We start from the raw sequence: 17,009 nt of genomic DNA, 5'->3' as shown, positions 1-17,009 counted from the left end.
CTACTAACTAAGGAAATCAGTAAAGACTTGGTTGATAGCAGGTCGGGAGGTAAGAATTCTAAAAACTACAATACCCATAGTTCATTAGCGCCATTTCGTGTCTGCAGTTTCCCGATAAGCTTTGCGGTATTTTAAACAAGTGCGCGAGCAGGGCGACTTCATTCTGTTTTCCGCTGCTGTCATTCTGATAACGGCAACGCGCGACTGGAAATAACAAATGGTTGTATATTTATATTTGTTGAAGATTCATATGAATGTCACCTTTCCTAACACTCCAATAGTGTCGCTATTCCTCCATATTTGACCGTTTAACCGAGCATGGTAAGTAACAGGCTAACAGGTTTATTTGTTTTGTTTACGTTACACGGTTTGTGGATTAACGCTGGCCTGAGTTAGCTAGTTAACATGCTAGTTTGCTGTTGTATGGCAAAGAGTACAATAAAGCATAGCAGATGTTCATAAAACATACTTTTTAATGCAGTAACTTTAGCTCATTGTAGATAAATGTAGTTGTCATTCAGCCCAAATCACTCTGCAATAGTGATAAACTTAGATTTATTTTTACACACACACACGTATACAAAATATAAAAAAAGATACTTATCCCTAAAAAGCAGTTTGTTTTGCATTGCAGACACAACAGTGATAACAATGAAATGCCTGAGAACAGAGGACTATGTCCAACAGTTATCTTGTGTGAAAGACACTGTATTCCTTCACAACGAGCTTAAGGTAAAAAAAAAAAAAAAAGATTGTTTTGTATATGTACATGTGTGAGTTTATTTCATATTTGATGCACACTGCTGAAGTTGTTCTTTTTTTCTTTTGCTGCAGAAACAAGTGGATGATGGGCTTGGTCCTTATGGTCGCACAATGTGCGATCGTATCATCCGGGCATGCAACCAGCGTCTGGCCAGTGGGAATCTGGACTCTGCCCATCAAGAGCGGATAGTGGAGCTGGTGGAACTGGCCATTCTAGGGTTTGAATTGCTCGAAGAGTCCGGAATGCAGAGCAACCCATTTTATCTCGAGAAAATAGTCTTCCACATCCTACAGAAGGTCTCTAGCCTTGGAGCTCATGGCCCTGCTTGTCGATTAGGCCAACTCATGTATAGAAGACTGAAGCGTTTGTCTGCAGAGGTACAGTATGCTTGAGCCTTAAAAAAAAAAAAAAAATCATAAAAATAGCTATCTCAATAAAAATGAGTATCCTTTCATTTTTTTTTTTTTAATATCCACTAATCTGGAAAAAAGTGGACATTCATTGGTCAAAAAGTGTGGAAACCCTGGAGATGGTTAAATATTTTTTTTTTTATTGTAATAAAAGTATCAATATTTCAATGTAGACCTCATATTTTTGTCATTTGCCAACAGACGGATGACTTCCATGTTCTGGTGCGGAATTGCTTTGCAGTGCTGTGGAACAGTCTCCTGTCTAACAGAGCGAGTGGTTCCACCCTCCCTCCACGGGACAGACTTCACTGTCAGCTGCAAGCTTTAACCTTCAAACTCCTAGAACAGGGGTCCAGCTCGGCCTGTTTCCCATCCAAAATTCCTCTGTTTGTAGAGGAAGCAGTAGTGGAGTTTGAACGATCGTGTGGGTGTTTTACTAACGACGATGTGAATTTTCTGACCTCTGAATTACGAGAACTGTTCTTTGGCCCTTTGATCAATCCACAAGACTCTGCGCTGACCTGTCCCTCGCTGGCTGTGCGGTGTGAGGTGGTGTTTAAAGTGTGTAAACTGCTCTGTAAGAGTCGATTTTCAGCCGAGGCTGGTAGACTGTTGCGTGGTACCCTGGAAGGGGTTGATGGTCATGTGGGTTTGCGTTCGGCTCTGAGTCTTGCAGATTGTGCAGTGCAGCTGCAATGTGTGTTAAGCTCGGGAGGTGAATGCAGTAAGGCTTTCACCGAATGTGCACGTGCACTCAGGGTGCTGCCCCGTGCCGTGTCGGCTCCAGAATCTCATGCCCTATTAGAGGCTTGTCAGCTAGTGGTTTGGGCGTTGGAAGCTGGTCAGTGTAAAGGGATGGATTTAACCACATTGCTGGCTTGCTTTTCCTTTTTAGAAGAATATCAGGAACTTCTGCTTGCCCAGCAAAAGGTAAGATTGTATAATAATTCATTGGTACTCATTGATGCATATTTGGAATGTGATTTTTAAAAGCTTTTGTTTGTTCCAGGACTCGTTTTCGCAGCAGGTGCAGTACTCCCTTTGTTTTAGCTTTTACCAGGGCTTTATTGGCACATACGATAGTCTTCACGCATCCCAGGTAATATGCTAAACCTTCTTTAGACCATGATAAAGTGATTGTCTAGATGTTTCACATTTATATCCTTCATTTAATGTTTATGTCCAAAGGTGTCAGTGGGCGATTCTCTGGACAGGGTTCTGTTGTACTGCCAGGCGACTGCGGGACACATGCTGGCTGAACTGCGAACACTCAACAATGACAATTTCTTACTTAAAGCAGGTACATCTTTGGTACATCTTGGATATTTGAATCCATTGTAGAATAGATATACACTACCAGTCAAAAGTTTAATGTTTTTGAAAGATGTATCATGCTCCCTAAGGCTAAATTATCAGAAAGTAAAAATGGTAATATTGTGAAATATTGTTACTATTTAAAGTAACTGTTTTCTATTTTATTTCTGTGATGGCAAAGCTGAATTCAAGAATTTCAGCAGCCATTCAGTATCAAATGTTAATTTTGCAAGCAATTAATTTTTTGAATCAATATTGAAAACAGTTGATAAAATGCTGCTTAACATTTTTTTCAGGGTTCTTTGACGAATAGAAAGTTCAAAAGAACTGCATGTATTTAAAAAAGAAATTTATTGTTACAGTGTAAAAAGTCCAAACTTTTTGAACTGTAGTATACTTTACCAGTGAGTGCACATAAATTTAATTCTATATTAATTTATCGTTGTTTTTCCTTCTAGTGTGTGCGGTGAACAATGTGGTGTATGAGCTGTTTAACAGGAAGCTGTACGAGGGAGCGTTTGCTTTGGCTGTGATTGTGTGTCAGGAGCTGTGTAAGGACTGTCCACCCTCTCTTCCACTGGATAGGGTAAGAACTGCAGCTTCCTCTGGTCAGTTTTTTTTTTAGCTTTTGTTGAGATTAAAAGAGAATAAAATGGAGCAACATATTAAAATTGTGGTGTTTTATGGTTTTAATGTGGCCTATGAAGTCAAGTACCTTGTATTTGTATTCTCTGCTCTATATGTTTTGAATAATATATGACTCTTTCAAGCTGTGCAATCAGTTTAAAAGCATACAAATGTATAAATGGCAATATAAGTTGTTGACTAGATTTATTGTTGTGCGGATGTTTCAGGTAAATCGCTGTTTCATGCTGACGGTGCAGTGTAGCCGGCGTGGAGGTCAGCTGGAGCGAGCTCTAGACTGGATAGTGCGCTGGATTCGGGTCTTGGGCACGCAGATTTTTGATCATCTCGCAGAACCTGTGTCGCTGTGGGTCAAAACCAAGTGTGATGCTGCCCGAGCAGGAGAGGATGACACACGCCTGAGGTAACCTGCGCTTAGCCAATTGAAAAGGGTTCTGTTGTTTGCCACTTAGGAGTGAATGTGATAAATCTTTCTTTTCTTTTTTTTTTTTGTCAGGACTCTGAGGGATGGGTTGGGAGAAGCATTTAAGGATGAGGAGGTGCTGATGTGTTTGTTAGAAGAGGAGTTGCGCGTGTATAAGGAGCAGACTGGGGAGACAGCGCAGGAGCGCTACAACACACTCTGTGACCTCTTGGATATCTGCCATGAAGAAACACCACACACACTGAGACGGGCTACTTATCTGTGTGAGATGGCACAGGTTGTGTGCTACCAGGACTTCAGCCAACAAACTGACTGGTGGGTGAACAGAAACATGGGACCATATTCATTTTATATACTTTTTCTGCTTTTGACTCATTTGAATGAGAGATAGAAGATTGAAAATATGGAGGACTTAAAATCTTTTTTTTGTTCTTGGTAATCAGCTCAGCAGTTGACTTTACCCATGAGGCTTTGCGGTTGCTGGATGCAGAGCCAGAGACAGCAGAGAATGCTGATAGGTTAAAGGATGAGAAGGCACATGCCTGCTTGTGGCTCTACATCTGCACTCTTGAGTCCAACTTGCAGGAGGTCAGTGCCTTTTACGCTAACAGACAAACGTTGACATTTGACTGTATTTCTCATGGTCTTAACATTCTGATCTGCCTTAAATTATTCTGGTAGACAAATATAATAAAATGTAAAACTATCTATATCTATCTGTTTACTTATTTATTTTATTTTAATGGACGAGTTATCTCAGATAGTGAAGGAAAAGTAAGCCACTAGTGCCCAAGATACTTTACTTTTGTTCTAAAATTTGAAAATGATACTAATAAAGAATGACTAGGTGTGTCCAAATTTTTGGTTACTCTTATACACTGCTGTTCAAAAGTTTCGGGTTGGTAAGATTTTTGTTTGTTTGTTTGAAAAGAATTTATACTTTTCTTTTTCACGATATTACTGTTTTATTGTATTTTTGATCAAATAAATGCAGCTGTGGTGAGCATAAGAGACTTTTCACAAAAATCATACAAACCCCAAACTTTTGAACGGCAGTATACATTCCCCCAAAAAACATTATACACCTGTGCTTCACTTTATTTTCCTTTGTGTGTGTAACAGGCTGTGGACACAGAGAAGCGATTGCGTGCAGTGCAGGAGGAGAATAAAACGGAACTGAATATGGACCCTGTTCCAACTAATGATCTAGAGTATGAGGACAAACAGAAATCACAAGAGAGCCAGTTAGTCTATGATGGACTACGCTTCAATCTACTTGCTCACAGCAGTAAGCCACACACTCAAACACAAAATACATACTTGCATATTGCATTAAAATGTATTACATGCAAAATGTGCAGTGGTGGGGCTCCAGAACAGGTTTAAGAAGCACTGGTTTTTAGGATAATCTACTAATACTGTTGATTCATGTATGTGTCAGAGTTAAGTGAGCCTTTGGATAGATGTTTGTCTCTATGGAGAGGTCTGCTCAGGGGGTCTGTGCCTGCAGTTAGAGACCCTAAACACACTGCTTATTCCATGACACTGATGGCTGCCCTCTACACACTTATGGGCAAAGTAAGACCACACACCCACATCACTCACTGTGTTCTGTGTAACACAAGTCTTCTGAAACTCATTACCATTTGAGATTTGTACTTATGTTGAAAAATGAATATGTCTCTGTTAGCACCTGCAAGCTTTGGAGGCATATCAGCTCGCTGCGGCCCTTTTCCTTAGCCTCGGTGATGCCCAGAATAGTGCGAATGCCTTTTGCCACTCTACCAGGATCCTGCTGTATCTGGGCTCCCCTCAGCTTGCACAGGTGAATTAATTTTAACCAGGACAAGCTTTCATTTGACAGAATTAATAACCTTATATTATACTATACATTATATTAAACTCTAGCAAGTTGTTTACACCAGAACATTGTCTGCATGTTTCAGCTGGAATTACAAAAAGCAGAACAGAGTTTGACTTCTCTCCCGAGCTCCGAGGGCTCATCTGTTATATCAGTGCTGGCTATGCTGCAAAAAGCACAGATATGCTACGCTTTAGGACAGGTAATACTGTGAAGTTTGTCCAGTACTAGACTCCTGGGAACTGTTCATTAAATTGTAATTGTATACTAGCTGACAACCACTGATCTGTCCCTGCTCACTTTCTCAGCTGGAACGTGGTGTGTGCTGTCTGATGGAGGTGATTAAGGAGTCCGCTCAGCATCATTCTAAGAGCTGGTACCTGCTCAGGGCACGAGCACTGCAGACAGCCAGTGAATACTTGAGTCTGGACACACAGGCTTTGGACTCACAGTTACGTCAGAGCATCACTCAGCATGGTCAGCTCTCATCTAATACACACATTACACATTTAGGTACCACAAACAGAACAGTTATATCCTATGCATTCATTTGTTCAAAAATACAGTAAAGTAGTAATATTGTACTATTTCTATTTCAAACAACTTTTTTCTATTTTATGTATTAAAATGCAATTTATTGCTGTGATGGCAAAGCTGAATTTTCAGCAGCCATTCCTCCAGTCTTTAGGGTCACATGATCCTTCAAAAATCATTCTAATATGCTGATTTAGTGCTCAGGTGACACTTCTTATCATTATTGAAAACAGTTGTGCTTCCTAATCTTTTTGTGGAAAACATGCATTTTTTTTTTTTCAGGATTCTTTGAATAAAACATTAAAAAAAACAGCATTTATTTGAAATGGGAATCTTTTATAATGCTGAATAAAAGTATTATTTAAAAAAAAATCTTACTGACCCCAAACTTTTGAATGGTAGTGAATGTATTTTTTACTAACTTTATGGAAAAACGAACCGAAAATTAGTGATATCACTTACCCATATACTATGTGTGATTTAATGTGAATTGTGCGTGTTGTAGGTCTGAAGACTTCAGACACGGCTCAATATGAAGGGTTGAAGCTGTTGTGCAGCCTGGTGATGATGTTGCTGGGCAATGGGTTTTACGGAGCCCCTGGACAAAACACAGACACTCGCTTTGTAGACCAAGGTATAAGCTATTACCTTTTCTGAACAGTCTTGTCTACTTAAAGGAATCTTCTTTATTTGTGATTTTCATCTTGGTGTGTTTTCTCGCTGTAGGAGACAGTGTTGTTTTTAAATGGCTGTTGCTGAGTGAGGTACTGGTGTGCTCCGAGAGAATGGTAATCGTGAGGAGCAGCAGTGGAGCCATTCATGAAGCTAAAGCTCAATGTCTAGAGGCTCTCAAACTGGCCACCAAACTGCAGACACTCAGCCAGTGAGTGGATGCTCCATATCTTTGAGTGTGAGAGTTCAGAATGTGTGTGACAGTTCAGGTCCAAACGTATGTTTCTGACATTGAGGGGCGACATGACAAACTAATGCTTTTTCTCTCAAGCCACAAGTAGGCTTGAATATTCTCCTGGGATGCCAGACAAATTTCTTGTGGATTTGTAATTGCATGTTTTGTTTTGTAGCTGTGCTGAGCTGTTGGTGTTGAAAGCAGAACTTGAGCTGATGAAGGGCGCAACTGAAGCTAGTAGTTTGGACCTGGAGCAAGTTAGAAACTTGCTTGATCTCTGTACAGGTAAAGATGCAATCACTCTCATTCTCCCAGAGTTAAGACAACTTGAACCCTCTCTAGACATTATTTGTGATTATATGTACGGGTGAAGGTGCCCAAAAGGTATTTAGGAGCAATTTTTTTTCTTTTTCTTTTATTTATTTATTTATATATATATATATATATATATATATATATATTTCGCTGCTAAACAGAAGCTAGATTTACAGAAACAAAGTATTTATTTTTTTAAAAACAAAGTATATATTTTGGTTTTATCTCACTTGCATGTAGATTTTGGCCAGGGGCAACAGCAGAAGTCTGACATAAAAATTAAACCACGCAAAGGTCGGCCAGCTGCCCCTTCTTCCTCTGGTCAAACCCTTGAGGAAGATGATGATCTGAGTGGAATCCTTAGCTCTCGTGCCCTTCTCAAGGAGCCTGTGGAAGCCATGTCTAGATTAGGAAGCCAAGGAGCATCTCCCCCTCTGAAGCCCAAACGCCAGCGTAGTCTTTCCTGCCTGACCCATGCAGAGACCTGCTCCTGTCCCTGCTGCAGTGAGCTTAGCGTGGCTCGAGTTAGCATCCACTGGGCACTATTACAGGCTGAGCTCCACACTGACCCTGAGCACTCCCGCCGGCTACGCCAATCTGCCAGGAAACGCTGCCGCAGTGTCACAGCTAAGCTCCAAAGCAGTTTGGCAGCTCTTGTGTGCTCTAAAAAGGCAGCTGGATTATGTGTGTCGCTGCTCCAGGTGGAACGGGGCAAAGTGCATTTGGGTGCTGTGCTTCAGCTCCTCAGAACAGGAAACAAAGGGAAAGATACAGTCCTGTGGGAGGAAATAGAGGCAGGATTGGAGACAGTGACGAACAAAGGGGCACTGAAACCAGAGCTTGGGCTCATCAGAGCTGCTCTACTGGGGGCTAAAGCGGTGGCCTGCTGCTTGGCATTGGCCATGAAGAAACAGTGTACACCTGAAGAACTATTTTATTCTGTATGGGACTGGAATCCACCGAAAAGTAAACCACATTTAAAACTTAAAACTGAATCAAAGCATCGATCCAAGAGCCCCGTTTCTGAAATAACTCCTCCAGAGGCAGGTGTTAAACACCACCCTGACATTAAGAGTGGATCTGCAGACCATGAAATCAGGAAAACCAAAGAGACCTCTGTAGTTTCAAAGAAAGCTAAAGACTTGGTGCCCAAAATTACCATTGCAAAATCCTCCACAGTTTTTAAAACTCCCAAAGCAACAAGAACATCACGGTCCAAATCTGTCTCCACAAGCACTGGTATTAGTGACTTAAGAGCGTTTGACTTCACTAATGAGGTGCCTGAAATTTCTGTCAACTTCACCCCCTCACTACACACATCTGCCAGTCATCGTGGGATTACAAAGTCAAAAGTTGCTTCAAAGGGATCATTCGAGGTTTACAAAGATTCTTCTCCTGCAGAAGAGAAACATGTGGTCGTGCCAGCTGCGCCTAAACGAAACATGCGTTCTCGCTTTAAGGTTTGGCCCATTGATTGGTTTCAGACTACTTGAGATGATGGTAAGAGATCTTCATAAATCATTAGCTAATTAAATACATCTGTTCTATCTCAGGTCGAGTTCAGTGATGAAAGTGACGCTGAAGCTGCACCTCCTCCTGTAGTGGAAAAGTCTGAGAAAAAGCGAAACACCTGCAACTCTAAAACATCTCGCACCCTGAAACCAGCCCTGAACGCCATCCCTAGTGACGCCAAAGTTGTGAACCCCACTGTAGAACCAGAACCTCCCCGACGGTCACGGACCACTAAGAAAAGCACAGCCCTCCCCTCTACCAGCTGTCTCTCTTCTGAGGAAGAAACTGCTGTATCTTCCCAGACACGCACACGCAGAGGACGATCAAAAAAGAGTCAAAGTTCAGAGGTCACAGAAGAGCCAGAGAGGATGAGGATGATTAAAGAGGATGAAGATGAGGTTCTTTTGGATGTCAGCTTGGAGGAGCTCAGAGGGTCTGACACAGAGATAAATGACACAGGTGTGTGTGTGTAGAACAAAACTGATATAATTTTATTGCTTATTTGACTAATTCTTGTTGGACTAAATTCATTTTATGTGTGTGGTTCTAGGCAGCCCAGATGCTGATTGTGAGGTCTTGAGGAGAGATCTGACTGCAGATGTTGGGCGAGAGTGTTTCAGTGAGCTCAGAAGAACTGGACAAAATGGTTCTGGATCTCACACAACCCTACAACATGCATCTACACCTCTAGGTAATACTGTGTGGCATGTCCACCATTTAAAAGTTTTTGGTTAGTAATTTTATTTTGTTTTAAATTTATTCAGCTTGTTTAACATTAAGTTTTCAACATTGATAATAATTAGAAATGTTTCTTGAGCCCCAAATTGCATTTTGGAATGATTTCTGAAGGATCATGTGAAACTGAGGACTGGAGTAATGATGCTGAAAATTCAGCTTTGCCATCACAGGAATAAATTAAATTTTAAAAGATATGAAAATATAAACATAATTTTAAATTGTAATCAAATTTCACAATGTTTAGGTTTTTATAGAATTTTTGTTAATGCAGCCTTGGTGAGTATAAGACTTCTTTCAAAAAAAAAAAAAAATTCTTACAGGATCCTATTTGTTTTTTTTTTGTAAGATGTAATACCCTAACCCATATAATTAGAATAGTACATTGTCTATGGTGCTGAAAGTGATGTAATGACTGGCACAATTTGCTGAAAGTATGCAAGGGTAATGTCTTTGTCATATAGACAATAAAACATTTTAATGAAATATGAAAAATAGTGTCTTGGTGGTTAGAAAATGTAACATAATTATGGGCCCTGTTGGTATGTATTATGAGAAATTATGAGAATAATACAGAATGATGTATTATTATTATTTATTTTATTTTATTTATTTTTTTGCAATTTGACTTTGTCATTGACAAAATTGTTGAATGTCTTGAATACCATCAGTGTATTTATTTCATATTTAGCTGACCTGTCCGTAGAGGTGCTCCAGTCGTACCTGCGTTCCTCTTGGCTTCTTCTCCACCACTTCCCGCCTCCCTCTCTTTATCCCCACATCTGCTTACTTCTCGCTCAGTCACTCGGCCAGACTGATCCCATCACCACAGCAATGCTACATGCGCAGTCGCTGGGTGTGTCCACTCGCCACCATATGACCCGTCATATAGTTAGTCAGTTCAGGTATGTCAGTTAGTTTGAAATGCAAACTTTTCATCAAGAAAAAGTGAACCTGTATTATAAAATATTTGGATGAGGAACAGAACCTCTTCCTGTCTCTCTCTGTAGGAAGCTGAAGAAATCTTGTAATGATGTAGCAGAAGGTCTTGGCGCTCTGAGTCTGGAGGAAACGTCTGGGGCGACACAGTCTCAGAAACTCTCTGCGCTGGAGCAGATCTTTTCCTTCGCCTCATCACACCCAACACAGTTCCCAAAGACACACTGTCAGCAATTCACACAGCAGATGAAAGATCTGCCAGCAGGTAATAACTTCATCTGAAATTAAAGGGATAGTCCTCCCAAAAGAACACAAAGGAAGATATTTTGAAGTTTGTATGTATTATGAAAAATTATGAGAATAATACAGAATGATGTATATTTGCTCTAGGAATAACTGTGTGCATGCTGTCACTTGCGGGGGTGTATCCTGATGAAATTGGCAGCACTATTCTTCTGACAAGACTGGAGCGCGGCTCTACCCCAATCACTGTTCGAATCCCTACTGCTAACGGAGAGGTACAGATTGTGTGCTGATGTTCTTAGTACTAAGAACTGTATATAACCTAAAGCAATACAGCTAGGAGTTTAAGACTTTAAAATAATCTTTTCACAATGAGAAGGAAATGGGGAGATGTTTGCACATCTGTTTTTTATTTGACCTTTATTTAGCGCTCTGTTGCCATGCTGCTGGAAGAAATGGATGGAGTCTTAAAGGGACAAAAAGAAGTGAGTATGGTGGCTGAGAAATCGCAGTGGTGGGATGGAAGGAAGGCATTGGATGCCCGTGTGGAGGTGAGACACAAGATTTATGACAGTTAGAAAATGATTAAAATGAAAGGGAGGATATTGGTTATACTGAATGCTCTTTCTATTTTCCATCAGAAAATGCTCGAGGAGATGGAAGAGGCTTTAGGGGTGTGGCGAGCTCTACTCCTACCTTTAACCTCTGACCCTGAGCTTGAAGTTCAGGTGAAGTGCTTCCAAAAGGCACTGAAAGGAACAAAGATCACACAGGACATTCTCAGGGTATGTGGCATCTATTTGCACTTTTATTACTTTGATCATCATGTGCTCCCACCTGTAGCACTTTCTCTATTCTTCTTTCTCCCTGAAGGTGGTTCTCTCAGCATCTCCACTCCTGTCCCTGCCAGACCTGCAGTGTCTTGTGGAGGGGATGGGTCAGCAGGACAAAGACTTCCTGAGGCTTCTGCAGTGCGGTGTTACTAAACTGAGAGGAAGGGAGGAGCCACAGGGACATACAGTTCTGATCTTAGACAAGGTACACTCATAATATCCACTGGTGTAAAATACAGACATGACTATTTGACAATTTGAATTTGTTTTGAGCTGATTTCATATGCATGTTTTGATCTTACTAAAAGTTTTGTCTTTTACAGTACTTGCAAAGGTTGCCATGGGAGAATATTGCTTGTCTGAAGACTCGTTCCGTCACTCGTATGCCCTCATTACATGCAGTACTTGGACACAGCCATCTGAAAGAGGTATATGCTACTTATTGCGGGCAAAACATGCGCAGTATTTACTACACACAGTAAAGCTCTAGTTTAAAGTTAGTTCATCCATCATTCACCTTTTTAATGTGAATTGCATGGAACACAAAGGAGTAATTTGGCAGAATGTCCTGGCTGTTCTTTTCTGTTGGTAAGAACCAATGATGTTTGATGTCGAAAACATGGCTGGACACAATTAAAATTTAAGAGCTATGGCAGAAGTCGATATTTATCAAATTACAATTCAAATTTTGGTCTATTTCTAAACCGTGCTCAGGAATGAGTGCTAAAACCCAAAAACGAGTTAGCATTTTTGTTCTGAAAGAAATGCTTGTTTTGCATGGGTTTTTGGTTAAATGCCTGAAATAAGGTCACCACACAAATACAGGCTCAAGGTATTTTCACATTTTATTCTACAACATAAAAAAAATCTTCTAAATTCATAATAGTCGTTCATTTGTGAAATTATCTTGGTGAAAAAAATTGCGGCAGTAATCCAATGCAAAAACCTTATTGACTTTTTATTGGGGGATCTAAGGTGATGTTAACTTCCTGATTGGCCTATTTACATCATCCCTGTAACACTCTTGTATATGACTGCAAAAGATGTGCAATAAAGCACTATGGATCACTTTTGATGATCCTTTTTTATTTTTGAAGCTCAACAGCACGTCTCCATTCAGTTCAATTGAAAGGAAAATAAATTGTATTTGGTCATAATTTATTCACTCGTGTGTCATTCTGAATCTTTATTATTGATTTTTGTCATTTTAGGGTGAACTGTTTTTCTGAGAATTCTGTCTCTTTTCTCAGATGGACTCAAGTTGTGTTCTGTCCTCTGGTGTGAACCCTAAGAAAGTTTACTATGTGCTAAACCCAGATGGAAACCTACCTGACACTGAGAATCGCTTTAAAGACTGGTTTACTGGGTAAGTTCACAAAATATGCATAAACACACTGGCAGCCACAGTTGTGTAACTGGTCCTGTTTCCAATCTTGCATCTCTGTCTGTGATTGGCCAGTGAGCGGGCATGGCAAGGGGTTTGTGGAACTGCTCCTGATCCAGATAAACTACATGAGGCTGTGACCACCAAAGACCTCTACATGTGAGTGAAATTGCTGTTATTTAGTAAAGAATGGGTGAAATATAAAGATGTGGCAACATGTGCTTGACAGTATGTATGTGTACCTCTGTAGTTACATAGGACATGGTGCAGGTGCCCGTTTTCTGGATGCTCAGAGGGTTTTGAAAGGGCCTGTGCGGGCAGCAGCTCTTCTGTTTGGCTGCAGTAGTGCTGCTCTCAGTGTTCTTGGCCATCAGGAGGGAACAGGGATCATCCTCAGCTATCTGACCGCAGGATGGTAATGTACACATCCATGTACAAAAATATTCTGTGTAGGTACTTATGAAGTATTTTTATTAAATGTTTCTTTTTGTCTCTTCACCAGCCCGTTAGTTCTCGGTAACCTGTGGGATGTGACCGATCGTGATTTAGATCGTTTCACGTCGGCTCTGCTCCAGTCCTGGCTCTCTTCCGGGTCTGGCTCCTCCCTTCTTCAGCATTTAGCCCAATCACGTAATGCCACACATTTAAAACATATAATTGGCGCTGCGCCTATTGCATATGGTTTGCCTGTGCATATTCACTAGCCCAGAATTTTTAACTTATTATTCACAGCTAATATAGTGATTTCTTTTTCTTTCTTTTTAAATGTATAAATGCAGATATCTCTTAAAGGTCAAATATAATCTCAGGGCTTGTTTACAATGCAAACAATAAGATCTCCCTTTATGAAAACGAATCTAGAAAATCTAGGATTAAATCTAACCTGTGCTTAGGAGCTTGAAGTGTTTTGCCATTTTTAAAGTCCTCCCATATGATTTTTGCTGTGTTATTTTGTGGTTGCAATTGCTGATTTAGTTTGCTCATACCTCAAGATGTTTTACTAAAGACTTTGTCAATTTTGATGTAGAAGTCCTTTCTTGTACTTTTTTTTTTTTTTTTTTTTTTTTTTTTGTATAACATTTTATTTCCTGTTTTTTAAATTATATCAAATGCCAAACCCCTTTAAAATAAAATGATTTTTATAATGTATTCCTTGACAATGGTGGTTATTTCAAGTTCATACTGTGTAGTGGGAATGAGGGAAATGCATATGAGAATTCAAGAGTTCAGATGGTAGAAAAACATGAATAGGCCAAGACGTCAAACTGTGATGGATAAACTGACAGGCTGTTCCAGCGGCAAGGCCCATAAACAGAAGACCGTGTCCCCATAAGTCTTCAGAAAGTCAAGGGCAGTGGCGGAGGACATGGGGGATTTCATTTCTGCTATTTATCTGATGTGTGCAAGGACAGGCTCAATGATGGACCTGACAAAAAAAAAAAAAAAAAAAAATTAAACCAACAATTTTTAACTGGTCCTTTCCATGATAGATTTTGGTTTCTTAGATTTATCACTCATAACATTTTGGGCTTCCATAAATCAAATGTTTGAGATCCACGTTACTTATATTGGAAAATATACTTAGAATTTTGGCAAAATACTGTATGCATAAAAGTAAAACACTTATGTTGTGTTGTATGGTATTACAGATTAAATCTAATTGAATTGACATTATTAAAGTCATCAAGGAATATTTGTGAGCCTTACAAAGTATTTAAATTATTTAATATAATGTTTTTGTATTTTTGTATCTCTATTCATTTGTATCGATAATAATGTTTATCGAAATACAAAATAATTGCTAAAAGTCCTTCCAGTTGAGTCCGGTTGACCCGGAAGCTTTCCTCACCCTATTCAATTGTCAACATGGCGGTGAATCTGACTGAATTGTCTCTTCCACAATTAGAAGGCTTGAAAACGCAGCTTGATCAGGTAATTTGTGCTATAAATATAAAAATACTTTGATTTCAGATCCCTAAATTGCAACATACGCTGTTATTTTTCTGTCAGTGCTTTACTGACGTGCACGCAGCGGTTGTCATGTCTGTGCGCGTGCTGCTGGTAGTGCTGAGAGTAACCATCTTTAATTCACCATTAAACGGTTACTTAAGCCGCACTTGAATATTTTGTAATTTACCAACCTTGTTCTTCTTTAAAATATTTTTTGTCATTTTGGAAAACAAAACGAGATGCAGAATGACAGTCTCAATCACCATTCACTTTCATTGTATAGAATGAAAGTGAAGGGTGAATAAGTTAGTTCTCAAAGCATAAATTATGACATTTCAGTTTTTGGCTGAACTATTTTTTTTATTTTTTATTTTTTTTTAGAATTATTTTAACGAGTATATGAGGAAAACGATTTTTTTTTTTAACCTCGTCTATTTTTAGAATATAGAGAAAGTGAGATACATTTTTATTACTTTTTGTTTTGCTTGAACATAACAGATCAGTACACATTAATTTAGTATAAACTGCCCAAACCTCCTAATTTTATTATTATTATTATTATTTTTTTAGTAAGCAGCAGTTTAGCAGAGACATGTTAACAAATGAAATAACACAAATTTGTTTTCTAGGAAACAGAGTTCCTGTCATCATCCATAGGTCAGTTAAAAGTCGTCCAAACAAAATATGTGGAGGCCAAAGACAGTTTGAATGTCCTTAACAAAAACAATGAAGGTGAGTATTACTGCTAAACTTTATATGATGCTTCTTTAATATAAATAGTTATTCTGTTCACTGGCTTCTTTTTGCACTTTTTTTCTTTTAGGAAAAGAACTACTTGTCCCTCTCACCAGTTCTGTATCCTCTCAACAGCTGAGTGATAAATGAGTGCTGACTGTTTCTTTGACCCTCAACAAAGACACATGGGCAGTTTGATGTTTATTAATTAATTTGCATCAATCTCAGATAAGTTGTTTGCCTTAACTACTGTATTGCAGATGTATGTGCCTGGAAAGCTTCATGATGTGGATCATGTCTTAGTGGATGTCGGAACAGGCTATTTCGTGGAGAAGGTGAGCCAGGATTTTGCCAATCTGTTTAATAGTTTGAACTTATAAGTAAATCAGTCAAAATAAATCTCACTGCTTTTTTATCTTTCAGAATGTAGAAGATGGCAAAGAGTTCTTTAAACGCAAAATTGACTTTCTTACAAAACAGATTGAGAAAATTCAGCCTGCCCTTCAAGAAAAACATGCTATGAAACAAGGTGATTTTTTAATGTATATATATTTTTTCACTATTACTAATCACATGGTTATCTAGAATACTGGTAACTGTTATTCTATACTTCTTGTAATGGATTATTAGTTTTGGTTACTTTCAGCTCATATCAGTATTGCATGTCTATTTATTTGGTAAGTAGTCATGTAATAAGCAGGATAATGTACAGTCTTTATCATTATCATAATAGAAACACCTTCAGAATTATACAAGACTCCTGATCAACCTGTTGCATGCCTTCCCTTTTTCCAATAATGATAGGAAAACATGCACAAAATGGTAAATGCATTAAATACGTTTCATCTGCCTCCTAACAGCTGTGGTGGAAGTCATGAATATGAAGCTTCAGCAACTGCACAGCCAACAGGCATCACAGTCTGGCACCACCAAAGCCTAAAAACGGTCACAAGAAGCATGGCAGAAAATTCAGGGGAGATCCTGAACATTCACCTGACAGATGGATCCATTCTGAACCCTGGAAATGGAGAACCACTGCTCTGATGTCAACATGTTGTTCACATCTCCTTAGGGGAGAATGAAGTCCAGCACTTTGCCTGTATTAAACAACTATTCTTTTTTTTCTGTTCTGTTTTCATTGTCATGTTTAGTGAACAAATGAAGCATTGGGCACGGCCTGCGGCTGTATCCGCAAAGCCTCCTACGACTGGGATTAATGTCTTTGGAGGAGATTTACTGTGGCAAACACTTGGCATGGATTTTTTAATACAGCAAATATTTACATCTTAAATCGGCTTGGCTAAAAGTGAATTTATGGAAATTTACAAGCAAAACAATGTCAAAAACCAGGGCTTGATTTGTTGTCCCAGGCAGTTACTGGTCCATGTTACAGAGAGCAGCAACTTTATGACTACTGTAAAATGTTTATGTATAATTTTCCACCCATGCTGAAACAAATAATAAAAATTGACATTTAAAACCTGACACTACATCTTGTTACATTC

At 39.2% G+C, this 17,009-nt stretch overlaps 2 protein-coding genes across 2 annotated transcripts; both read left to right on the top strand.

The window, feature by feature from the left end:
• Positions 1 to 134: 134 nt before the first annotated feature.
• Positions 135 to 13,968, top strand: espl1 (extra spindle pole bodies like 1, separase). The gene is made up of 32 exons (XM_051897497.1): positions 135 to 321; positions 635 to 732; positions 835 to 1,140; positions 1,375 to 2,103; positions 2,183 to 2,272; positions 2,362 to 2,473; positions 2,946 to 3,073; positions 3,342 to 3,535; positions 3,629 to 3,871; positions 4,000 to 4,144; positions 4,679 to 4,844; positions 4,998 to 5,134; positions 5,247 to 5,381; positions 5,503 to 5,619; positions 5,726 to 5,894; positions 6,457 to 6,585; positions 6,678 to 6,834; positions 7,034 to 7,143; positions 7,414 to 8,633; positions 8,727 to 9,144; positions 9,236 to 9,376; positions 10,112 to 10,325; positions 10,431 to 10,624; positions 10,750 to 10,877; positions 11,031 to 11,153; positions 11,244 to 11,387; positions 11,476 to 11,640; positions 11,759 to 11,863; positions 12,686 to 12,801; positions 12,895 to 12,978; positions 13,070 to 13,234; positions 13,322 to 13,968. Exons 2-32 carry the CDS (start codon positions 652 to 654, stop codon positions 13,521 to 13,523), a joined length of 6,567 nt encoding a protein of 2,188 aa, XP_051753457.1. The 5' UTR covers positions 135 to 321; positions 635 to 651; the 3' UTR covers positions 13,524 to 13,968.
• A 647-nt stretch (positions 13,969 to 14,615) lies between these two features.
• On the top strand, positions 14,616 to 16,989 carry pfdn5 (prefoldin 5). Its single transcript, XM_051896689.1, has 6 exons — positions 14,616 to 14,751; positions 15,399 to 15,501; positions 15,593 to 15,624; positions 15,765 to 15,839; positions 15,928 to 16,033; positions 16,365 to 16,989. Exons 1-6 carry the CDS (start codon positions 14,686 to 14,688, stop codon positions 16,442 to 16,444), a joined length of 462 nt encoding a protein of 153 aa, XP_051752649.1. The 5' UTR covers positions 14,616 to 14,685; the 3' UTR covers positions 16,445 to 16,989.
• Positions 16,990 to 17,009: the final 20 nt, after the last annotated feature.

Source organism: Ctenopharyngodon idella, chromosome 6 (assembly GCF_019924925.1).
Source record: "Ctenopharyngodon idella isolate HZGC_01 chromosome 6, HZGC01, whole genome shotgun sequence".
NCBI lineage: Eukaryota > Metazoa > Chordata > Actinopteri > Cypriniformes > Xenocyprididae > Ctenopharyngodon > Ctenopharyngodon idella.
The sequence above is the reverse complement of the archived record's forward strand: the minus strand, read 5'-3'. Positions and strand labels throughout refer to the sequence as shown.

What these genes read in the sequence shown, in the direction of transcription:
- espl1 (XM_051897497.1), top strand. Translation starts at nt 652, where the DNA reads ATGAAATGCCTGAGAACAGAGGACTATGTCCAACAGTTATCTTGTGTG. An exon ending in TTGAGTCCAACTTGCAGGAG is followed by an intron (nt 4,145 to 4,678) that starts GTCAGTGCCTTT and finishes TGTGTGTAACAG; the next exon opens with GCTGTGGACACAGAGAAGCG. An exon ending in CAATCTACTTGCTCACAGCA is followed by an intron (nt 4,845 to 4,997) that starts GTAAGCCACACA and finishes TGTATGTGTCAG; the next exon opens with AGTTAAGTGAGCCTTTGGAT.
- pfdn5 (XM_051896689.1), top strand. Translation starts at nt 14,686, where the DNA reads ATGGCGGTGAATCTGACTGAATTGTCTCTTCCACAATTAGAAGGCTTG. An exon ending in TGAAAACGCAGCTTGATCAG is followed by an intron (nt 14,752 to 15,398) that starts GTAATTTGTGCT and finishes TTTGTTTTCTAG; the next exon opens with GAAACAGAGTTCCTGTCATC. An exon ending in CCTTAACAAAAACAATGAAG is followed by an intron (nt 15,502 to 15,592) that starts GTGAGTATTACT and finishes TTTTTCTTTTAG; the next exon opens with GAAAAGAACTACTTGTCCCT.